A 20,238-nucleotide genomic window follows, 5' to 3' on the forward strand; every position below is an offset into this window, starting at 1 on the left:
TCAATCTCTGCCTTCAATACACCTGGCCTCCACGGTCCCCCATGGTAGCAAATCCCACTCTCTTGCTAAAGAAACTTCTTGGCATTGCTGTTTTAAATCGATGCCTTTCAATCCTGAAGTTGTCCTAGACTCCCCTACCACAGGAAGCAGCTCTTTCCTCATTCAAAATGCTTCTATGAGGTTCCCTGCTCATTCTTTGTCTGTTCTGTACAGGATACAGTGTCTTTGTTGTGGGCGTGGCCGACATTGACATCGTTGAGTTGAAAAACATTGGCAGTAAACCCAGCGAGAGGCACCTCTTCCTTGTGGATGACTTCGACGCCTTCGAGAAGATTCAGGATGAGCTCATCACCTTCCTTTGCGAAACGGCGACATCAAGTACGTTATGGGCCTTTATGTCATTGACAGATTTCAGTCCTGGTGAAAATAAATGAAAGCCTTGTCTTCCGATTGAACTCAAATTTGGCTTGCTGTCTTGAATAAAAGGTGGGTCAACATGCCCATGTGGTGGTAGATTACCAACAAGTCTAGATAAATGACTGAGGTAACAGGCAGCCGTCGGGAATAACCCAAAGTGAACGAGTGCCGGCAAGAAGGGAACGGGTGGCAGAATACACACTCTTACAGGTGGCGGACTCTTGACATCCATGTGTTGAGGGAGAAGTGCCACAGGGTTGGCGTAGCAGTTAGCGCAACGCCATTATAGCACCAGCGATTGGGACCGGGTTCGAATCCCGTGCTGCCTGTAATGATGCATTGGCTTTCCCCGGGAGCTCCGGTTTCCTCCCACTGTTCAAAAAAAAAAGATGAACTGGGGGTTGTAGGTCAATTGGGTGCAATTGGGCAGCATGGACTTGTGGGTTGAAGGGCCTGTTACCTAAATTTCTTCCTCTGCAAGCCATGAGCTGCTGGAGGGACTCAACGAGTCAGGCAGCATCCGTGAGTAGACAGTCAACATTTTGGGTTGGGGCGCTCTACCTTTACCCTGGTTTGTACGTTCTCCGGGTGCAAAGGTTTCCTCCCACCCTTCAAAACGTACGTGAGTTTAGGTTAATAGGCGGCTTGGGTTTGTGAGCTGAACAAAAATATTTTAAAATCTTGATAAAGGATCCTGGCCTGAAATGATGATGGACCAATTCTACCCGCGGATCCTACCTACACCTTGCTGCTTGCTAAGGATGCCAGCATCTGCCGTTCTTGTTCAAGTTCAGGTTTGTCATTGGATTGTATAAGGACAACCTGACCAAGCAGCATTCTCTGGTCCTAGGACCTGGGTTTCAGAAACTAGATTACAAAGAAAGATTGGACAAATTAGGTCTTTATTCTTTGGAACGTAGAAGGTTGAGAGGGGATTTGATATTTAAGATTATGAGGGGGATGGATAGAGTTGATGTGGATAGGCTTTTTCTCTTGAAGGCAGGAGAGATTGAAACAAGAGGTCATGAGTTAAGAGTTAAGGGGAAAAAGTTTAGAAGTAACATGAAGGGAAACTTCTTAACTCAGAGAGTAGTGGCCGTGTGGAATGAGCTTCCAGGAGAAGTTGTGGCGGCAGGGTCCATTTTGTCATTTAAGGACAAATTGGATAGGTATATGGATGGGAGGGGAATGGAGGGTGATGGGCAGGATGTAGGTAGGTGGGACTAGAGGAGAAGACTTGGTTCAGTGTGGACTAGAAGGGCCAGAATGGCCTGTTTCAGTGTTCTGATTGTTATGTGGTTATATGGTTAAAAAGATGCAAAACACACATCCAGACATTACGATACATGCAGACAAGAAATTCATATACAGGACAACTATAAATATTTAAAAATCAAAACATTTTTTTTCATTATAGTAGAGTCTCAGATGGTCAGTGTGACCAGTTCCTTTGGTCGTTCAGCATTCTCGCTGCCCATGGGAAGAAGCCTGCTCCTGAGCCTGGCAGTGTTTGATCTAATCCTCCTGTATCTCTTCCTCGACGGAGGTGGGGAGGGGTAGCTTTAAGATATAGGATGTTAGGGTAGATCATGGTAGATCATTTGGATGGGGTGGTGGGGAGGGAGACTCTAGTGATCCTCTCTGCCGCTCCTGTGGATTGACCTCCGATATGATACTCGATAGCAGATGCAACACACTGCAATGCAGCTGGCCAGGACGCTCTTGATAGAGCTCCTGTAGAAGGGAAACATGGTGGCTACCGGCAGCCTTGCCCACTTCCATCAGTCGCTGTTACACCTTGCTGACAAGCGAGACGATGTCTCTTTGTTCGACTTCCTCATCTTGTTTCAGTCAGTTCAGTGTGCATGGGTAGGAACCAGGCACCATGGATCTCCATTTATCAACTCAAATACACTGCAGATGCTTGAAATCTGGAGATACCCATCAGGTCAGGCAGCATCTGTGGAGAAAGAAACAGAGTTAATGCTTCAAGTCGTCATCAGGACTTGGAAAAGTGACAGAAGCCTATTTTTAAGTTACAGAGAACAGGAGGGGACGAGAGAACAAATGGTCAAGGTTCCTTTAATTGTCAAACAACAATCCATTAATCTGTAATATACATGATATACATTAACATTTGACTGCTTTAATGCAAATGAAGAGTCACCGTGAGCATCGCCCAGACAATAGGAGAGAGAGAGAAGTAAAAGTGACCCCTTTTAGAGACATTGAGTGTCCATGGATTCACCTCTAGCTCCCCCAAAGCCGCTGTAGCCACACAGACTCCTGTTCGATTCATCAGAAACTCAACATTTCAGTGCCTGAGGGCCATCGGAAGCCCTTCTTGCCCCTCAGCACTCTTTAGAATCCTGGTTCCAATAAATGGATCCCAGCAACCCGCAGCCGCTGTGTGTGTCCCTCAGCCGCTGGGACCATCTGCAAATGGCGGTAGACCAAAGGAATCCAAATGACACAAGCAATTCTGGTACCTCAAAGCAAGAATGCCCTGTTGGCCTTTGAGAGCAATGTGTATATTCTATGTTATGTAGGGTTAATATCCCTTATTGCACCCCTGAGGCTTGCTGCCTAGGCTCTGTGGGGTGGCCAAGTGAGTGGTGGCATCTTCTGGGTTATCAAGTGGGCGCCCTCCTTCCTCAGTATTGCACTGATAGATCCAGCAGTGAATCCTGGCGTTCCCGGGCTCACCCCTTAGATGCCCCTCACTCATTTGGGTGCCCTTTCTCCTCATCCAGATACTTAGCCGCAGTTCTGGAGAGATCTTTGACTGCTTGTCAGTGTGTTTTTCCTCACTCTCCCAACTCCCTAGTGACATCGGTTTCCTTGTTTCTTTGCAGCTTGCCCACTGATTTATCTCAATGGATTCACCACACCAGGTAAGAGACCCACAGAAATCGACGACATCTCAAAGGAATTTGATCTGGGACTATGGTGTGATTTTAGTTACTTGGTAAAATTAGTTTTTTTGCTCTATCTTTTCAAATTAAATCTGTAAATCTCATGTGTGCTTTTCTGGAGGCTCTCCTTTTTCTCCCTTATTTCTCTTTCTTGACCTCTCACCAGCTGTGTTTATCTCCTTTCTCACTTCACACCTGCCTCTGACATTCTGACCCAGCCATGGGAATGATGCAGGAGAAGAGTGGGCAAGTTCTGGCAGCTAAGGAGAACTTAGCTCCCTGACTGGGGCGGAGAGATCTGGATATACTTGATGGAGTAAGTCAAGGAGAATATCTACCACCCTTGAAGCATCTGGGTACTGAGTTGCTCAACCAACGGAATTTGACACTTCATCATATTGTATGACACTTTCACTGTTGAGCTGAGTGGATGTCTAACAGTGAGCCTTGTGTGTTTCTCTCCTGTAGGTTACAGAATGCTGGAGTCTTTCAACATGACCATGAAGGAAACTGCATCTCTTGCAGGAGTTTCAATGGAGCCGGGTTCTTACAATAGCTTTACGGCATACAGCATTCATAAAGACGCCAACCTGCAGCTTCCTACTGTGTAAGTTCTCAGTGCTCGCATTTCACATGATGGGGTAGGGGCAGAGGGAGAGGTCCATCTGTAGCTGTCTGCCGTAGGTCCAACAGAAAGCCTTCAGATCCAAGGCAACACATCAGAGAAAATAGCAAGGAATCCAGTGCTGAAGGTCATGCTAGAGATGTAAACTGGATGTAGCGTTCCGCAAGTCAAGTCTAAAGTCCCGAAACATCAACTGAATATCGAGTGAAGTGATAAACGCATGTTGGGGTTCATCACGTAGAACATCAAACATTACAGCACATCGCAGGCTCTTCGGTGCTTGATGTTGTGCCGACCCAAATAATCCTTTTAAAATAAGTGTTAAGCCCGCCCTCCTTCCCTTATTACCCTCTATTTTACTTCCATCCCTGTGCCTGTCTTAAGAGTCTCTTAAATGCCCCCAATGTTTCAGCCTCCACTGCCATCCCTGGCACAGCATTCCAGGATGTTGCTGGTTGGGGAAACACATCTTATGGGGCAAGGTTAGCAGAGCTGGGACTTTTCCCCTTTGGAATGTAGAAGGATGAGAGGAGACTTAATAGAGGCCTACAAGATTCTGAAAGGCATGAATAGGGTGGACGGCCAGCACCTGTTTCCCTGGGTGGGAATAGCAAACACCAGAGGGCGTGTGTACAAAGTGAAGGGAGGGAAGTTTAGGGGAGACGCCAGGGGTACGTTTTTTCACACAGAGGGTTCTGGGTGCCCGGAATGCCTTGCCAGGGATGATAGTGGAGGCTGAAACATTTAGGGGCATTGAAGGGACTCTTAGACAGGCACAGGTATGAAGGAAAAATAGAGAGTTACTGGGTTGGGAGGGTTTAGTATTTTTTTTAAGGAATATATGGTTGAGCACAAGATGGAAGGTCAAGGGGCTTGTACAGTGCTGTAGCGTTCAATGCTCTAAGCTCAGTAGCAAAATTAGCCTAAATCAGAACCCAAATCAGATTTAGGTTTATTGTCATTACCACGTGTCATGAAACTTGTTGTTTTGGGCAGCAGTATTTTGCATTACGGGTGTAAAATTGCTATAAATTATAAATCCGTAAATACAATGTTTACACTGGTGTCCATCGGTTCATTGTCCATTCAGAAATCTGATGGCAGAACGAAAGGAGCTATGCTTGTATCTTTGGGTGTTCGTTTTCCTGATGGTAGCAGTGAGAAGCAGGCATGGCCTGGGTGGTGGTGGGTCTTTGATGATAGAAGCTGCTTTCTTGACATACTGCCTCGTAAAGATCTCCTTAATGGAGTGAAGGCTGATGTCCGTGATGGTGCTGGCCGAGTTCACAACCCTCTGTAGTCCTACGTATTGGGACCTCCATACCAGACAGTGATGCAACCAGTCACACCGCACTCCATGGTCCACTTGTCGAAATCTGCAAGAATTTTTGGTGACAGTCCAAATCTCCTCAAACCCCTTATGAAATGAAGCTGCAGTTGTGTCTTCTGTATGATTGTATTGACGTGTTGGCCCCAGGATATGTCTTCAGAGCTGTTGGCAGCCAGGAATATGAAGTTAGTTCCTTAACCTCTCCATTGTTGACTGCTAGTTGAGGACTATCATTGACAAAGCGAAGTGTTTCAAATACCAATTGATTAGATCAGACCTCTTCTCACCTGCACAATTGGACATGAATGTACTGGCATTGGTGAGGGTTCAGAGAAGATTGTCAAGAATAATTCCTGGAATGAAGGGATGAGCATATGAAGAATTTTTGTCGACTCTTGGACTGCACTCCTTGGAGTCCAGAAGAATGTTGGGGTGGGAACCTGATTTTTGAAAGGCCTGAACAGAGTAGATGTGGCAAAGTTGTTTCCCATGGTAGGGGAGACTAGGACAAGAGGGCACAACTTCAGGATTGAAAGGTGTCTGCTTGGAACAGAGATGTGGAGGAATTACTCCAGCCAGAGAGTGGGGAATCTGTGGAATTTGTTGCCGTGGGCGGTTGCGGAGGCCGGGCCATTGGGTGTATTTGAGGCAGAGGTTGTTAATTAGCCAGGGCATCAAAGGTTATGGGGAGAAGGCAGTGGGGCTGAGGAGGAAAATGAATGAGCTCATGATTAAATGGCAAGGCAGAATCAATGGGCCGAATGGCCTATTTCTGCTCCTGGGTCTTCTTGTCTTATAGTCTTTAGTAACCCCCATCTGCTAGTATTGAGAACATCTGTCCACTTCCATTCAGAATCAGAATATATTATCATGAACAGGCCATGAAATTCGATGTTTTGTGGCAGCGTCACAGGGCAAACGTACATATTATAAACCATCTCACAATAAATAAATCAAAATAATAGTGGATGAAAAGTGAGGCCGAGTCTGTGGTTCATTGATCATTCAGGAATCTGATGGCAGCGGGGAAAGTGGCCATCCTTGTGCCGCTGGGTGCTCGACTTTAGGCTCCTGTACCTTTTTCCCAAAGGTAGCAGAGTGAAGAGGGCATGGCCTGGGTCTTTGAGGATAGACACTTTGTTAAGCCGCCGCATCATGAAATACACACTTTCTTAAATAAGGAGCCCAAAATTGTACCCAATACTTCAAGTGAGGCCTCACAAATGCCTGCTCTGATATCCTATCACTCAACGCCAACGTTGCATTCGCCTTCTTCTCTATCAACTCAACATGGAGGTGAACCTGTAGGTCATCCTGCACAAGGACTCCAAATTTTGAATTTTCTCCCCACCTAAATAATAGTCTGGCCTTTTTTTCCCTTTCTAACAACGTACGCTTTCCAACATTGCGTTTCATTTAGGAACAGAGGAACAGAGGAAGTAGGAACAGGAGTCAGCCAAAAATGGCCCACCTAGCCTGCTCCGCCATTCAATATGATCATGGCTGATCTAATTTATGACCTAACTCCACCTACCTGCCTTCTCCCCATATCCCCTAATTCCTCTACTTGCTACTTCTTTTCCCATTCGCCTAATTAAGTCTCTCTGCAGCCTCACCATTTCCTCATCTCTACCTGTTCCTCCATCTACCTTTGTATCATCTGTAGTATGGAGGACTCTGGTCCGGGTACAAGTCAATGGACCTAGGCAGAATAAGAGTTTAGATGGGCTGATAGACCTGCTCGGTGCAGGTCTATGGACCTGTGGGATTAGATCAGATAACCATTATGGTCAGTCTGGTTAAGAAGGTCTTAAAAGCCTCAGTACTGAGTTGACCAAGGGTAGTTGGGGATGGACAGCCTGAGAAGCTCCACATCTCTTGAATGAATAGCAGCAAAAAGTCATACTTCAGATTCTAAATTTAAATTTAATTTTTTTAAAAATGTAGATATACAGCACAATAACAGGCCCTTTCAGCCCACGAGTCCGTGCTGCCCATTTAACCCACAAGCCCTGGTACATTTTGAATGGTGGGAAGAAACCGGAAAACCCAAGCCGACATGGGGGGGGGGGGGGTGGTGGTGGGTGGGGATGGGTGGGGTGAACGTATAAACCCGTTTCAGACAACGCGGAATTATAACCCTGATCCTGACTGCCGCCTGGCATTGTAACAGCATCGCGCTAACCACTAGTCTAACAGTGCCACCCGTTTGTACATTTTCATAAGACTGCCTCATGCTTCTGATCATCGCAGAATTTGTGGGCACAATCTGCTTAATCTCTCCTCATCAGGCAATCCTTTCATGACAGGAAACAACCAAGTCAGCCATCCCTTCCATGTCCCTAATACCGAGACCAAAACTGTCGGTGACGTGAGGAAATGGTCCCATCAAAGCTCTATCTAGTTATATCAAATTTTTAATCATCTGTTTCTGCAAACTTCTGCAATTACTGATTTCTAAACAAATTGATTGTTTTTTTTGAAAATCCAAGCTGGATAGTGGATAATGTTGGGAATGGAACAAGGCCAGACTTTTTGAGTTGACTGGTCTGTTTCTGATAATAACAGAGTTGTGTAAACAAGGCATCTGAGATGGATGTAGAGGAGTTTCTCCTAACATTCTATTATCTGACAAGCAACTGCAACGATCAGAGTGAACACAGGAATGTTCCTTGGTGAACCCATCATTCCCTGAAAGAGGTGTCACAGCTCGAAAAGGTCGGAAAGAGACCTTTTGGCATCCTTGCCTTCATAAATCAAAGTATTGAGTATAGGAGTTGGGATGTTATGGCAAAGTTGTATAAGGCCAAATTTAGAGTATTGTGTGCATTTTTGGTCATCTAACTACAGGAAAGATCACCTGGTTCCTTAACACCTGTTCCATAGCCAAGAAAGCCCAGCAGCGCTTCTACTTCATCTCCCACCCTCCATCCTTGCTACATTTTACAGAGGATGTATTGAGAGCATCATGGTTGGGTAGCTGTACCTCCTTGGACTGCAAGACCCTGCAGGGGATAGTGAAGTCAGTGGAAAAGATCACTGGGGACTCCCTTCCCTTGATGAAGGACCATCTACAACACCCGGTGGAGGTGAAAGGCAATAAACATTGTGAAGGACTCCACACATCCCTCACGTAAACTGTTCTCCTTTCTGCCACCTGGTAGGAGGTACCTTAGCACTTGCGCCCTTACATCCAGATTGGGCAAGAGATTTTCCCCGAGCCATCAGACTCCTGAATTCCCAGAACATATGTGTATAGAGTACCTTGGTGCAGGGACTCTTTCAGTATATGTCTTAATATTTAATATTTTATGTGTTTAACTTCTAACTTATATTTCTGTAAAAATGCTCTGAGGTCCTGGAGAAATGCTATTTCGTCTTTAGCATGCAACCATGGGATGAAGAATAAATAAAGATTACTTGATTTGAAAGATTTGCTCGAATATTGTCGAAACTTCAGGAACTGAGTTACAGGGAAAGGTTAAACAGGTTAGGATTTTATTCCCTGGAGTGTAGAAGGACAGAGGTATCTAAAATTATGAGGGGTTAGACAAACTAAATGTAGGTCGGCATTTTTCCACTGAGCATAGCCTGCAACAGCGAACTGGCCCCGCTTGAAATGCGCGGTCACCGGGGCAGCCGCGGCAAAGATGGCCTCGTGGGACCTTCTCTTCTGGTCCAGACCGGAAGAGGGCGTGCGTACGCCAGCATGATGTAAGATCCGGAACATGAGGGGCGGGCCAAGGACAGCCTTAACAGCTACGGCGTGAACTTTCAAAGTAAATCAGTTGTGCTAAACAAGTTCACAGCCTGCCGTTTCAGTGTTTTGGCTCACGCACAACCCACCACAGTCGGCTTTTTCTACTGAAGGTAGTTGAGATACAAACCAGAGGTCATGGGTTGGGGGTAAAAGGAGAGACATTCAGGTGGTGGGAGTGTGGAGCAAGCTGCCAGCTGAAATGGAGAATGTAGGTTCGATTTTCACATTTAAGAAGAATTTGGACAGGTCCATGGATGGGAGAGGTATTGGATATGGACTGGGTGCAGATCAGTGGGACTAGACAGAATAATAATTTGGCACAGACTAGAATGGCTGAAGGACTGTGACCATGAGGTGGACTATGAAGGGTTCCAGCTCGAAATATTGGCTATCCATTGCCTTCCATGGATGTTCTTGACTCGCTGAATCCCTCCAGCATTTTGTGTGTTGCTCCACACACTTGTATTTTAATCTGATGGAAATTTGGAAAAATTGGTAGAAGATCTTTGTATTTAAACTAAAGGGTACATTTAAAAGCTATGCTCGCAAATCTTGATTTAAATTTAGAGATCTAAACTTAATGTCAACATTTAAGAAGTTCAACGTTCAGATTTATTGTCAGAGCGCGTACATGACTGAACAGTGGCTGTTCCTGAACCTTGTGGTGCAAGACTTGTGTCACCTATACGTCTTCCCGGATGGCAGCAATGAAAAAGGATTGTGTGTGGATCCTTGATGCTCTCTGTTGGCAGTGTTCCCTGTAGATGTTCTCAATAGTTGGGACGGTTTTTCCTGTGATGCTTTGGGCTGCGTCCACAATCTTTTGGAGGGCTTTATGCTCAGGACAATTGGCGCTTCCTTACCAGTCACCATCTGACAAAATTCCTTACAAAATAAATAAAAATGGCAAGAAAAAGACAAGGTAGTTCATTGTTCATTCAGAAATCTAATGGCAGCGGGGAAGAAGCTGTCCTTGTACTGCTGAGTGCTCGTCTTTAGACTCCGATATCTTTTTCCCTGATGGTAGCAGAATGAAGATGGTAGGGCCTGCGTGGTGGGGGCCCTTGAGGATAGAGGCTGATTTCTTAAGGCACCACCTCTTGTTGGTGTCGTCGATCGAGAGAAGACCTGCCTGTGATGTCACTGGATGAATTAACAACCTCTTGGAGTTTTTTCTTGTCCTGAGAGTTGGCAACTCCATACTAGACAGTGATGCAATGAGCCAGAATGATCTCCACAGTACGCCTGTAGAAGTTTACGAGAATTTTCGGTGACCTATCGAATCTCCTCAAACACCTCACGCAGTATAGCCGCTGGAGAGCCTTCATCTTGATTGCATCGACATGGAGGCTCAGGACAGATCCTTGGAGATGTTGACACCCAGGATTTTGAAGTTTTTGACATTGTCCCCTACTGAGCCCTCAACGAGGACTGGGTCGTGTTCCCCTGACTTCCTCTTGAAGTCCTCAATCAGTTCCTTAGCTTTGGTAATGTTGAGCGCAAGGTTGATGGCGTCACACCACTCAATGAGCTGATCTACCTCTCTCCTGCACGCTTCCTCATTGGCATTTGTAATTCTGCCGACAACTATCGTGTCATCAAAAAATTGTAGATAAAATTGGAATTGTGCTTAGACTCAGTCATGGGTGTACACTGAGTAGAGGAGTTGGCTAAGCACACATCCTTGAGGTGCACCTCCGTTGATCATCAGTGAGGAGGAGACCTTGTTTCCAATTCTTATTGATTGGCCTTACGATGAGCAAGTCAAAGATCCAGTTACAGAGGGGGGTGCAGTGGTCCAGGGTTTGGAGCTTATGTCCAGCACTGAGGGAATAATGGTGTTGAAGGCGGAGCTGTAGTTGAAGAGTAATCAGATGTACAAGTTGCTGTTGTCTCAGTGATCCAGATCTGAATGGAGAGCCAGTTATGGCTTCAATTTGGTGTGGAGCAAATTGCCGTGGGTCCAGTCCTTTATTTAGATGTATGTTAATTCTGGCCATGACCAACCTCTCAAAACATTTCAACATAGTGGATGTAAGTTCTACTGGGCAGTAGTCGTTGAGGCAGCTCATACTACTCTTCTTGGGAGCCAGTACAATTGATGCCCTTTTGAAGCGGGTCGGAACATCCGACTACAGCAGTGAGAGACTGAAAATGTCTGTGAGCATTCCAGCTGATTGGTTGGTTCAACTTTTCAGTACCCTGCCAGGTTCGCTGTCCGGGCCTGATGCCTTGCAAGGATTCATCGTCTTGAATGATGTTCTAACGTCAGCCTCAGATAGCACAGGGTCCTCAGACTTTGCGGAGATTCTCGTAGGCACCGTTGGGTTCTCCTTCTTATAGAGGGCATAGAAGCTGTTCAGCTTTCAGCCATTTATGATGTTCATCCTTACTCTGTGGGATGCAATGGCTGCGATCCCTGCCGTAGTTAGCGTGTATCTGTCTCTGTCTTTAGCTTCCCCCGGAATTTCTTCATTGTTGCCTTCTGCAGTTCATACCTAGATTTATTTTCTGATATATATTAACCTCCATTCTGAATGTGACAATTGAACCTGTCCTTGTTACAACCATTGGCAGTATGTCCAGATCCTCTCCACTCACTATGTAAACATTTGTTTATCCTCCTGTTCCTTTTGTCAGTCACCTTCCAGTTCTTGATTACTCTGCTTGTAGGAACAGTACTCGGCCTAATTTCTCCAGTTTTAGGGACCTCCATCAGTTCCTTTGAGAACTTCATCTTTTCTGAGGAGAACCTCCTCAACTTCCGTGCTCTATTGACATAGATGTTATTTTGCAGGGAATTAGAGTGGATAAGGTGCAGAAGAGACTTACAAAGGTCTGGCTAGGGCTGGTAGTTTTTCAGATAAGTGGAAGGATTGGGAAAATGAGGATTATTTTCTTTGGGAGACTGAGGGAAGTACTGTACACATTATTGAATTGCCCCATATAATAAACAGGAAGGTTCTCAACCTTTTCCTTTCACCCACATGCCACTTTAAGTAATCCCTAGGCCATTGGTGCTCTGTGATTAGTAAGGGATTGCTTAAGGTGGAATGAGTGTGTGTGTGTGTGTGTGTGTGTGTGTGTGTGTGTGTGTGTGTGTGTGTGTGTGTGTGTGTGTGTGTGTGTGTGTGTGTGTGTGTGTGTGTGTGTGTGTGTGCATTTGTGTGTGTTTGTGTGTGTGTGTGCATGTGCGTGTGTGTGTGTGTGGGTGTATGTGTGTGTGTGCGTGTGTGCGCGTGTGTGTGTGCATGCGTGTGCGTGTGTGTGTGCATGTGTGTGTGCGTGTGTGTGTGCGTGTGTGTGTGTGCGTGTGTGCACGTGTGTGTGGGTGTATGTGTGTGTGCGCGTGTGTGCGTGTGTGTGTGTGTGTGTGTGTGTGTGTGTGTGCATGTGTGTGTGTGTGTGTGCGTGTGTGTGTGCGTGTGTGTGGGGTGTGCAGTGGGGGAGAAGCATGAAAACCACTGGTCTAAATTGAAATTTTAAAATTTTCATTTAAAAAAATTGGAAGAAATATTGGAGTGGGAAAGTCGAAAGATGTCGATGAAGGTCTGGAGCTCATTGTCTGAAAGGGTGGGAGGATTCTTGCATCACATGTTAACAATACCAAATGTCCTTGAAGAACCATGACCTGCAGGGATATGATCCATACGCTGGAAAAGTTAGGGCAGGTCTTTTACAGGCAGAACAAACCCGATGGGCTGAATGGAAAAACTTGCTGCACATTTTCTGTGTTCTACGTGTTCACTGTTGCTTCCTCTTTTTGATTAGTTAGATCACAGTTGGCCAATTTAATGTGTTTTGTTGCCCAACAGGGACATCCATCCCAATGGCCTGCCACAAACCTACACCATTATGCTGCTTTTCCGCCTTCTCCCGACCACCACCTCCGAGCCGTTTGCCATTTGGCAAATCACAGATCAAGATTACAAGCCAGAAGTTGGAGTGATTCTCAACGGTAAGTTCTACATTGCAGGAACTACGTGTGAGGGAAATTTCAATACGCTGGACCTAGACTGAGATGTTGCACATTCCTTGTGAAATGCAAAAGTCTGCAGGACACTATGATTGTAGAAAAAACACAGAAATGCTGGAGGAACTCAGCTGGCTTTGCAGCGTCCATAAGTGGTAAAGATATATAACTGATGTTTCAGGCCTCAGCCTTTATTCCTTACCTCATCAGACTGGAGACCTGTGACGAGTGGTGTTGCCTCAGGGATCGGTGCTAGGACCATTATAGTTTGTCATCTCGATAAAATGATCTGGATGACAATGTGGTAAATTGGATCACACTAAGATTGGAGGCGTTGTGAACAGCGAAGAAGGTTTTCAAAGCTTGCAGATGGATCTGGACTGACTGAAAAATGGCAGGTGGAATTTAATGCAGACAAGTGAGAGGTGTTGAACTTTGGAAGGACAAACCAAGAAAGGATGTACACGGTAGATGGTCGGGCACTGAGGAGTGGGGTAGAACAGAGGGATCTGGGAATACAGATACATAATTCCCTGAAAGTGGTGTCACAGGTGGACAGGGTTGTAAAGAGAGCTTTTGGCATCTTGGCCTTCATAAATCAAAGTATTGAGTACAGGAGTTGGGATGTTATGCTAAAGTTGTAGAAGATATTGGTGAGGACAAATTTGGAAAATTGTGTGCAGTTTTGGTCACCGAACTACAGAAAAGATATCAATAAGATAGAAAGAGGGCGGAGAAGATTTACAAGGAGGTTGCCGGACTTCAGGAACTGAGTTACAGGGAAAGTTTGGATAGGTGAGGACTTTATTCCCTGGAGCGTAGAAGAAGGAGAGAAGATTTGATCGAGATATTTAAAATTATGAGGCATTGTAAATATAGGTCGGCTTTTTCCACTGATGGTAGATGAAATACAAACTAGAGGACATGAGTGAGAAGTGAAAGGGGAAATGTTTCGGGGGAAGATGAGGGGGTGAGCGGTGGGAGTGTGGAACGAGCTGCCAGCTGAGGTGGTGAATGCAGGCTCAATTTTAACATTTATGGAGAATGGGAGAGAGATGGGCTGGCTGCAGGCCAGTGGGATTAGGCAGAAAACAAATGGTTCAACACAGACTAGAAGGACCGAGGGGTCCTGTTTCTGTGCTGTAGTATTCCCTGGTTCTATCACGTGCACCAAAGGGCCAGTTCCTGTTCTGGACTGCTCGACATTAAATCACCAAACAAAGTCATCTTGCTTGAGCTTTTAGTAATTTTTGGGGTGGTGAGCATTAATCTCCTTGGCCATGCTGCTATCAAAGAAATCACGAGTGCTCTGCACCTAAACTCCATGAACTTTAAGCCACTTTAAATTTCTAAACTTTAAGCCACAGTCTTAGATCTTTCTTTGATTTCCCCACCGATACTTTGACAAGGGTTTATTTAAATGAAGTAAAACACGAAAGTGCTTCTGAGAAGCAGCTCAAATGCTGAAAGGCCTGGACAGAGTAGATGTGCCAAGGATGTTTCCATTGGTTGGAGATTCTAGGATGGGGGGCATATTTCGGGATAAGAAAGCATCAATTTAAATCAGCATTGCGGAAACAATTTATTAGTCAGAGGGTCGTGCGCCGCAGGCAGCTGTGAAGTGAGGTCATAGGGTGTTTAAGGCAGAGACTGACAGGTAATTTATTAGTCAGGGCATCAAGGGTTACAGGGAGGTGGGGGAGGGGGGAGCCAAGTAGGAGGATGGATCAGCTCGTGATGAGAATGGCTGAGCAGACTTGATGAGTCAGTGGGCCTACTATACCTTATGAAGATCTGTGATTGTAGTTCAAATCACAGAAGTGCTGGATGGTCTCGCAGCGTCCATTGGAGGTTGAGGTACATAACCGGCATTTTGGGCCTGAGCCTTCCTCAAGGTGTCAGCGAAAAGCAGGCTAGGGGGCCTATATTTAAAAGCTGGTGATAAGGGACGAACGGGAGGGGGACAGACCAAAAGACAAGAAGTATTAATTGGATGTGATAAGAGGAGGGAGAGAGGAAAGATAAGAATCAATTGGGGAGGGGGTACAGAGAACATTACAGCACAGGACAAGCCCTTCAGGCTTTGACGTTGTGCCAACTCATATATTCCTTAAATAAAATACTAAACCCTCTCTTTTTCTTCCATCTGTGTGCCTGTCTTGGAGTCTTTTAAATGCCCCTAATGTTCCAGCTTCCACCACTGTCCCTGGCAAGGTATTCCAGACACCCACAACTCTCTGAATAAAAATAAACTACCCCTGATGTCTCCCCTAAACTTCCCTCCCTTCACTTTGTACATGTGACTTCTGCCCTGGGAAACAGGTGCTGGCTGTCCACCCTGTCTATGCCTCTCAAAATCTTGTGGACCTCTATCAAGTCTCCTCTCATCCTTCTACGCTCCAAAGAGAAAAGTCCCAGCTCTGCGAACCTTAACTCATAAGACTTGATTTCCCAATCCAGGCAACATCCTGATAAGTCTCCCCTGGCCCCTCTGCACACCTTCCAAATCCTTCCTATAATGAGGTAATGAGGTAACCAGATCTGAACACAATACTCCAAGTGTGGTTTTTGGCTCTGTGAAAGGAGACAGAGGGACAAGGGAACCTCATTGTGAAAGTGAGATTGAAGTGAGTTGCACGAGAGGAGAGATTTAAAAAAAAAACAAGAATGTGAGATTTTTGAAGTATGCAGCGGAAAGTCATTAAGTTAAATTCAAAAGTAAGGATAATGATTTTCTGGATGGTCAATGAAGACAACTACTTCACAGAAGTTTTCCTGGAAAAGTTAAAACAGGAGTCCAAATTGTGGTGGGTGCCTCCCATTTAATTTCCATCAATAAGTCACCACCTAATAATTATTTTATTCCTTAAATTATAGGAAACAGTAAAACATTGTCATATTTTAACAAGGACAAGAGAGGCGAGTCCCAGACCATCATATTCGACAATGAAGATGTGAAGAAACTCTTCTATGGAAGTTTCCATAAGGTCAGTCCTTTTGTTGATCTTTACAATGGGTTTTTACGTCCACCAGGGCAAAACAGTTACCTGAGTGGAACGTGCTCCTTGAGACAGTGGGAAGATGGAGTTTGCTAGGATGTAGACTCCATCCAGTATGTTGTGGGATGTCTTTTATCAAGTCAGGTTTCTTGTTATCTGATTGTACAAGTACAACCCAATGAATCAATTGGTGCAAAACATGCAGACACACAACCAGACAAAACACACAGACAGATAAACAATACCATATGCCTGACAAATATTTTATCTATACAATTTTATTTTGTTCACATTAGAGTCTTGCATGCTTACTGTGAACAGTTCCTATGGTCGTTCAGCATTCTCACTGGGAAGAAGTTGTTCCTCAGCCTGGTGGTGCCGGCTCTGATCCTCCTATATCTCTTCCCCAATGGGGGCAGCTGAAAGATGCTGTGTGTCGGGTGGAAGGGGTCCTCAATAATTTTGTGTGCCCTCTTCAGACAAAAATCCCGGTAGATCATGTTGATTTGGTTGGGGGGGGGTGGGGGTTGGGAGAAGGGAGACTTCAGTGATCTTCTCTGCAGATTGACCTCTAATCCATTTGTCTGCAGCGACCTTACCACATTGTCATGCAGCCGGCAAGGACACTTTTGATAGAGCTTCTATAGAAGGTTGATGTGACAGTTGCTGGTAGCCTTACCCACTTCAGTCCTCTCAGGAAGTGTCGTTTCTGTTGCTCTTTCCTGATAAGTGAGGAGATGTTGTGTATCCATGATAAGTCACTAGTTTTGTGAACTCCAAGGAACTTGGTGCTCTCCACTCTCTCTGCTACAGAGTTGTTAATGTACAGTGGAGGGTGGTCATTCACGGGCCTCATGAAGTCCATGATCAAGAGGCCACAGATTCAGGGTGAAAGGGTGTCATTTTAAAAGAGATGCGGAAAAATTTCTTTAGCCGGAGGTGCATGAGTCTGTGGAACCTTTTGCACAGGCAGCTGTGGAAGAGAGGTCGTTGGATGTATTTAAGGCAGAGATTGATAGGGCATCCAGGGTTACGGAGAGAAGGCCAGCGAGTGGGGTTGAATGATAAGGATCAATTCATGATAAATGACAGAGTGAACCTGATGAACCAATTGGCCTCCTTCTGCTCTTGTATCTTGTGTGAAATTGGGTGACGGAATCAAGATGAGCTGAATTAATACTTCAGTTTACTGAGTAATTTGTACAGAAATAAATGTTAGAGGAGAGGTAAGGCCTGCTTCTGCTGACAACTACCAGAAAAGTTTATAGAGGTACCAACTAGAGCAATGGTTCTCAACCTTTTTTACCCCCACTTACAGACCACCTTAAGCATCCTACGCCATAGTAATGGATTACTTAAGGTGGTCTGGAGTGGAAAAAATGATTGAGCCCCCAGAACTAGAGAGAGTGCAACATAGGAACGAGACAGAACAGGTGACAGAAGTATATGTAGGGGAAGTATTTTGGGGCCAGCGATCCTAATGTCCTTAGTTGCAAGTTAATTATGGAGAAGGATAGATCTGGATCTCGGGTTGAGATTCTAAACCGGAGAGAGACCAATTTTGAGGAAATCAAAAAGGATCTAGAAAACATGGACTGAGACAGGTTTTCTGGTGAGAAGTTGTTCACACAGAGCGTGATGGGAGCGTGGGACGAGCTGCCTGCTGAAGTGGTGAAGGTGGGATCAATTTTAACATTTAAGAAAAATTTGGACAGGTACATGGAGGGGAGGGGTAGGGAGGGCGATGAACTGGGTGCAGGTCAGCGGGACTGGGCAGAATAATAAGTTCCACACAGACGAGATGGGCCAAATGGCCTTTTTCTATGCTGTAATGTTCTAGTGAAAGACAGGCCTGTTCTCTATTTTAAAATATTTACTTCCCTTTGTTTCCACTTATGGTTCTCATCAACAGTTTAATGAGGTCTTAAAGAAATAAGAAACAGGATTTTCATTGAAAAATCAACAAAATGAACTATTGTGATAGTTGGAAACATCAAATAAAAAAGTCAAGATGTTGGGAAAAGCATATGCACTTTTGGTGGATGAGTAACAAAATAGCCCATCACATTAAAAATAAATATATTACTTTAATTGGTCATCCTTCGGTTTGAAGAAGACGCGTTGTTGTGTGGTTCATCTGTGGACACGAAAATGACTCTACATTTCCAGTCAGGAAGCACGGAGTCTAGTTCAATGGGGGCACTGGAAGTCTGTTGTTGTAATAACCATAGCTGCTGCTCTGTGCCTCCTTTCACGGTTTTCCGCCAGTTTTTGGTAGCGCCCATCTTCGAAACTGGTGTAGGTTCATCGCTCAGAGCTCGCCAACGGGATCTGTCAGCAGCTTTTCTCTTGGCTGGGTGTCACAGTAACGTAGGGTTTTCTTCGTAGTGCTTGCATGAACGACCTTGAGGTGTCCTTCCAGTCTTCAGTTCACAGTAGAGCAGCTGGCGAGGCACAAGGTCCATTCTGATGACGTGTCCCCACCCACCGCATCTGGGCTCTGATTATCTGGTGGACTTTGCGTGAACCAAGACCTCCAGGATGGAGACACGATCTTGGCAATAGATGCCAAGAATGGAACGGATGGTGCACATGTAGAATTTGTCCAGTTGTTTGATGTGACATCGATACAGAGTCCAGGTCCCACATCCATAGAGGAGAGAAGGGATGACCAGAGCTCTGTAGACTTTCAGAGCCCAACACAACGTCTGCTTCTCCATAAATAAATAAACAAACAAACATAAAGGGGAAAGAGAGACAGAAAGAGAGATATACACATACACCTATACACACACGTATATAGAAATATATTTAATATATAGATATGAATGTAGCCTCTCTGTTGATAGTGGTCAACCATGGGTTCTACACCTCTGGTCCTCACTGTGAAGTAGTCTCTCCAGAGCTCAAGCCAGGGCGGAATTGATATGGAGGTCCATTTGTTGCCTATGCAGTGGGCCCCTCTCCATGCCAATGACAGGTCCAAAGGAACGATGAAGGTCGTTACAATTTGGTGCCAGCAGATTCTCAGAATTTTCTGTGTCGGTACTGAGTACATCAGTCTTTGGGACTCCAACGCCAGGCTTTACCTCGGGGTTTGCTGCCAAAGCCTTTCCCGTGAGCGGGTGTAGCCAGTGGAGGTGTGAATTTGAGGTTTTCCCTCTTCTACACGAGTCACCCTCCATGGTTAACGAGCCCCATCTGCCCAAAGCAACTAGTTACAAGGCGCCCCTGGCCCGCCTTTGCCCCTCCTCCTGTCCGTGAGAACAGCTCCGCCGGGGATAAGAACGTGCAGGCCAGGAGTTGGACTTGGTTTTCAGAGGCTGTTTGAGATGCATGCCATGAAGTGCATCTGTGTACAATAGACAATAGACAATAGGAGCTGGAGTAGGCCCTTCAGCCCATCGAGCCAGCACCGCCATTTTACAGATCATGGCTGATCACTACCATCAGTACCTCCTTCCAGCCTTATCCCCATAACCCTTAACTCCTTTGCCCACTAGCAGTGGGAGCTCATCCCCTACGGCTATGACAACCTTTGGAGCCTATATACAGATATATATTGATATGTTCACACAGTGCATTCACAATACTCAGCACATCATAATTATATATACACATAAAATATGATAGAAAATAAATATGGATTAAAGTCCCAAGGTTACAGGATCCCATTCATCAATCCCACAGCTGGTGGGAAGAAGCTATTTCCCAGCCAGGCATTCCTGATTTTGATGCTCCTTCCTGATGGTTGAGGGTCAGAGACACCGTGTGCTGGACGGTGGGGATCCTCAATAATTCTTTGAGCCCTATTTTAGCAACAGGTCACAATGAATGGGGGGGGGGGAGGGGGGGAGGGAGACCTAGACAGTTCTAATGATCCTCTGGACTTCCAGTCCAATGCTCTGCAGCTTTAGTATTTTCCAGCTAGCTCGACTGCAGGATTTAAATTAAATTAAAAATTACAAAAATCCTTGGATAATGAATATTCACAGTTATCCCTGTGCAAGAAAAGCCAAAGAACCATTAGAGAGAAATTATTCATGAACCGAAGTTGCTGGGCTTCATGCGTCGGGGAGCAGTGAGAGGAAGTTGTGACCAGGGTGGTGGGTGTCCTTTGAGACGTTGGCATCCTTCCTGAGGCAGTGCCTCCCATCGATGCCTGCAATGGATGGGAGGTCAGAGCCTGTGATGGAACTGGAGATGTTTGCTACCTTCT

General features: G+C 45.4%; 1 protein-coding gene across 2 annotated transcripts in view; it reads left to right on the plus strand.

The window, feature by feature from the left end:
• Positions 1 to 20,238, plus strand: part of col12a1a (collagen, type XII, alpha 1a) — a 363,032-nt gene that overhangs the window by 254,414 nt on the left and 88,380 nt on the right. For both annotated transcript variants that reach the window (XM_069930690.1, XM_069930692.1), the window contains exons 46-50: positions 214 to 378; positions 3,273 to 3,311; positions 3,801 to 3,939; positions 12,863 to 13,005; positions 15,898 to 16,007. In XM_069930690.1, coding sequence (XP_069786791.1) covers positions 214 to 378; positions 3,273 to 3,311; positions 3,801 to 3,939; positions 12,863 to 13,005; positions 15,898 to 16,007 — 596 coding nt within the window. The remainder of the gene's footprint in view (positions 1 to 213; positions 379 to 3,272; positions 3,312 to 3,800; positions 3,940 to 12,862; positions 13,006 to 15,897; positions 16,008 to 20,238) is intronic.

Source organism: Narcine bancroftii, chromosome 4 (assembly GCF_036971445.1).
Source record: "Narcine bancroftii isolate sNarBan1 chromosome 4, sNarBan1.hap1, whole genome shotgun sequence".
Lineage (NCBI taxonomy): Eukaryota > Metazoa > Chordata > Chondrichthyes > Torpediniformes > Narcinidae > Narcine > Narcine bancroftii.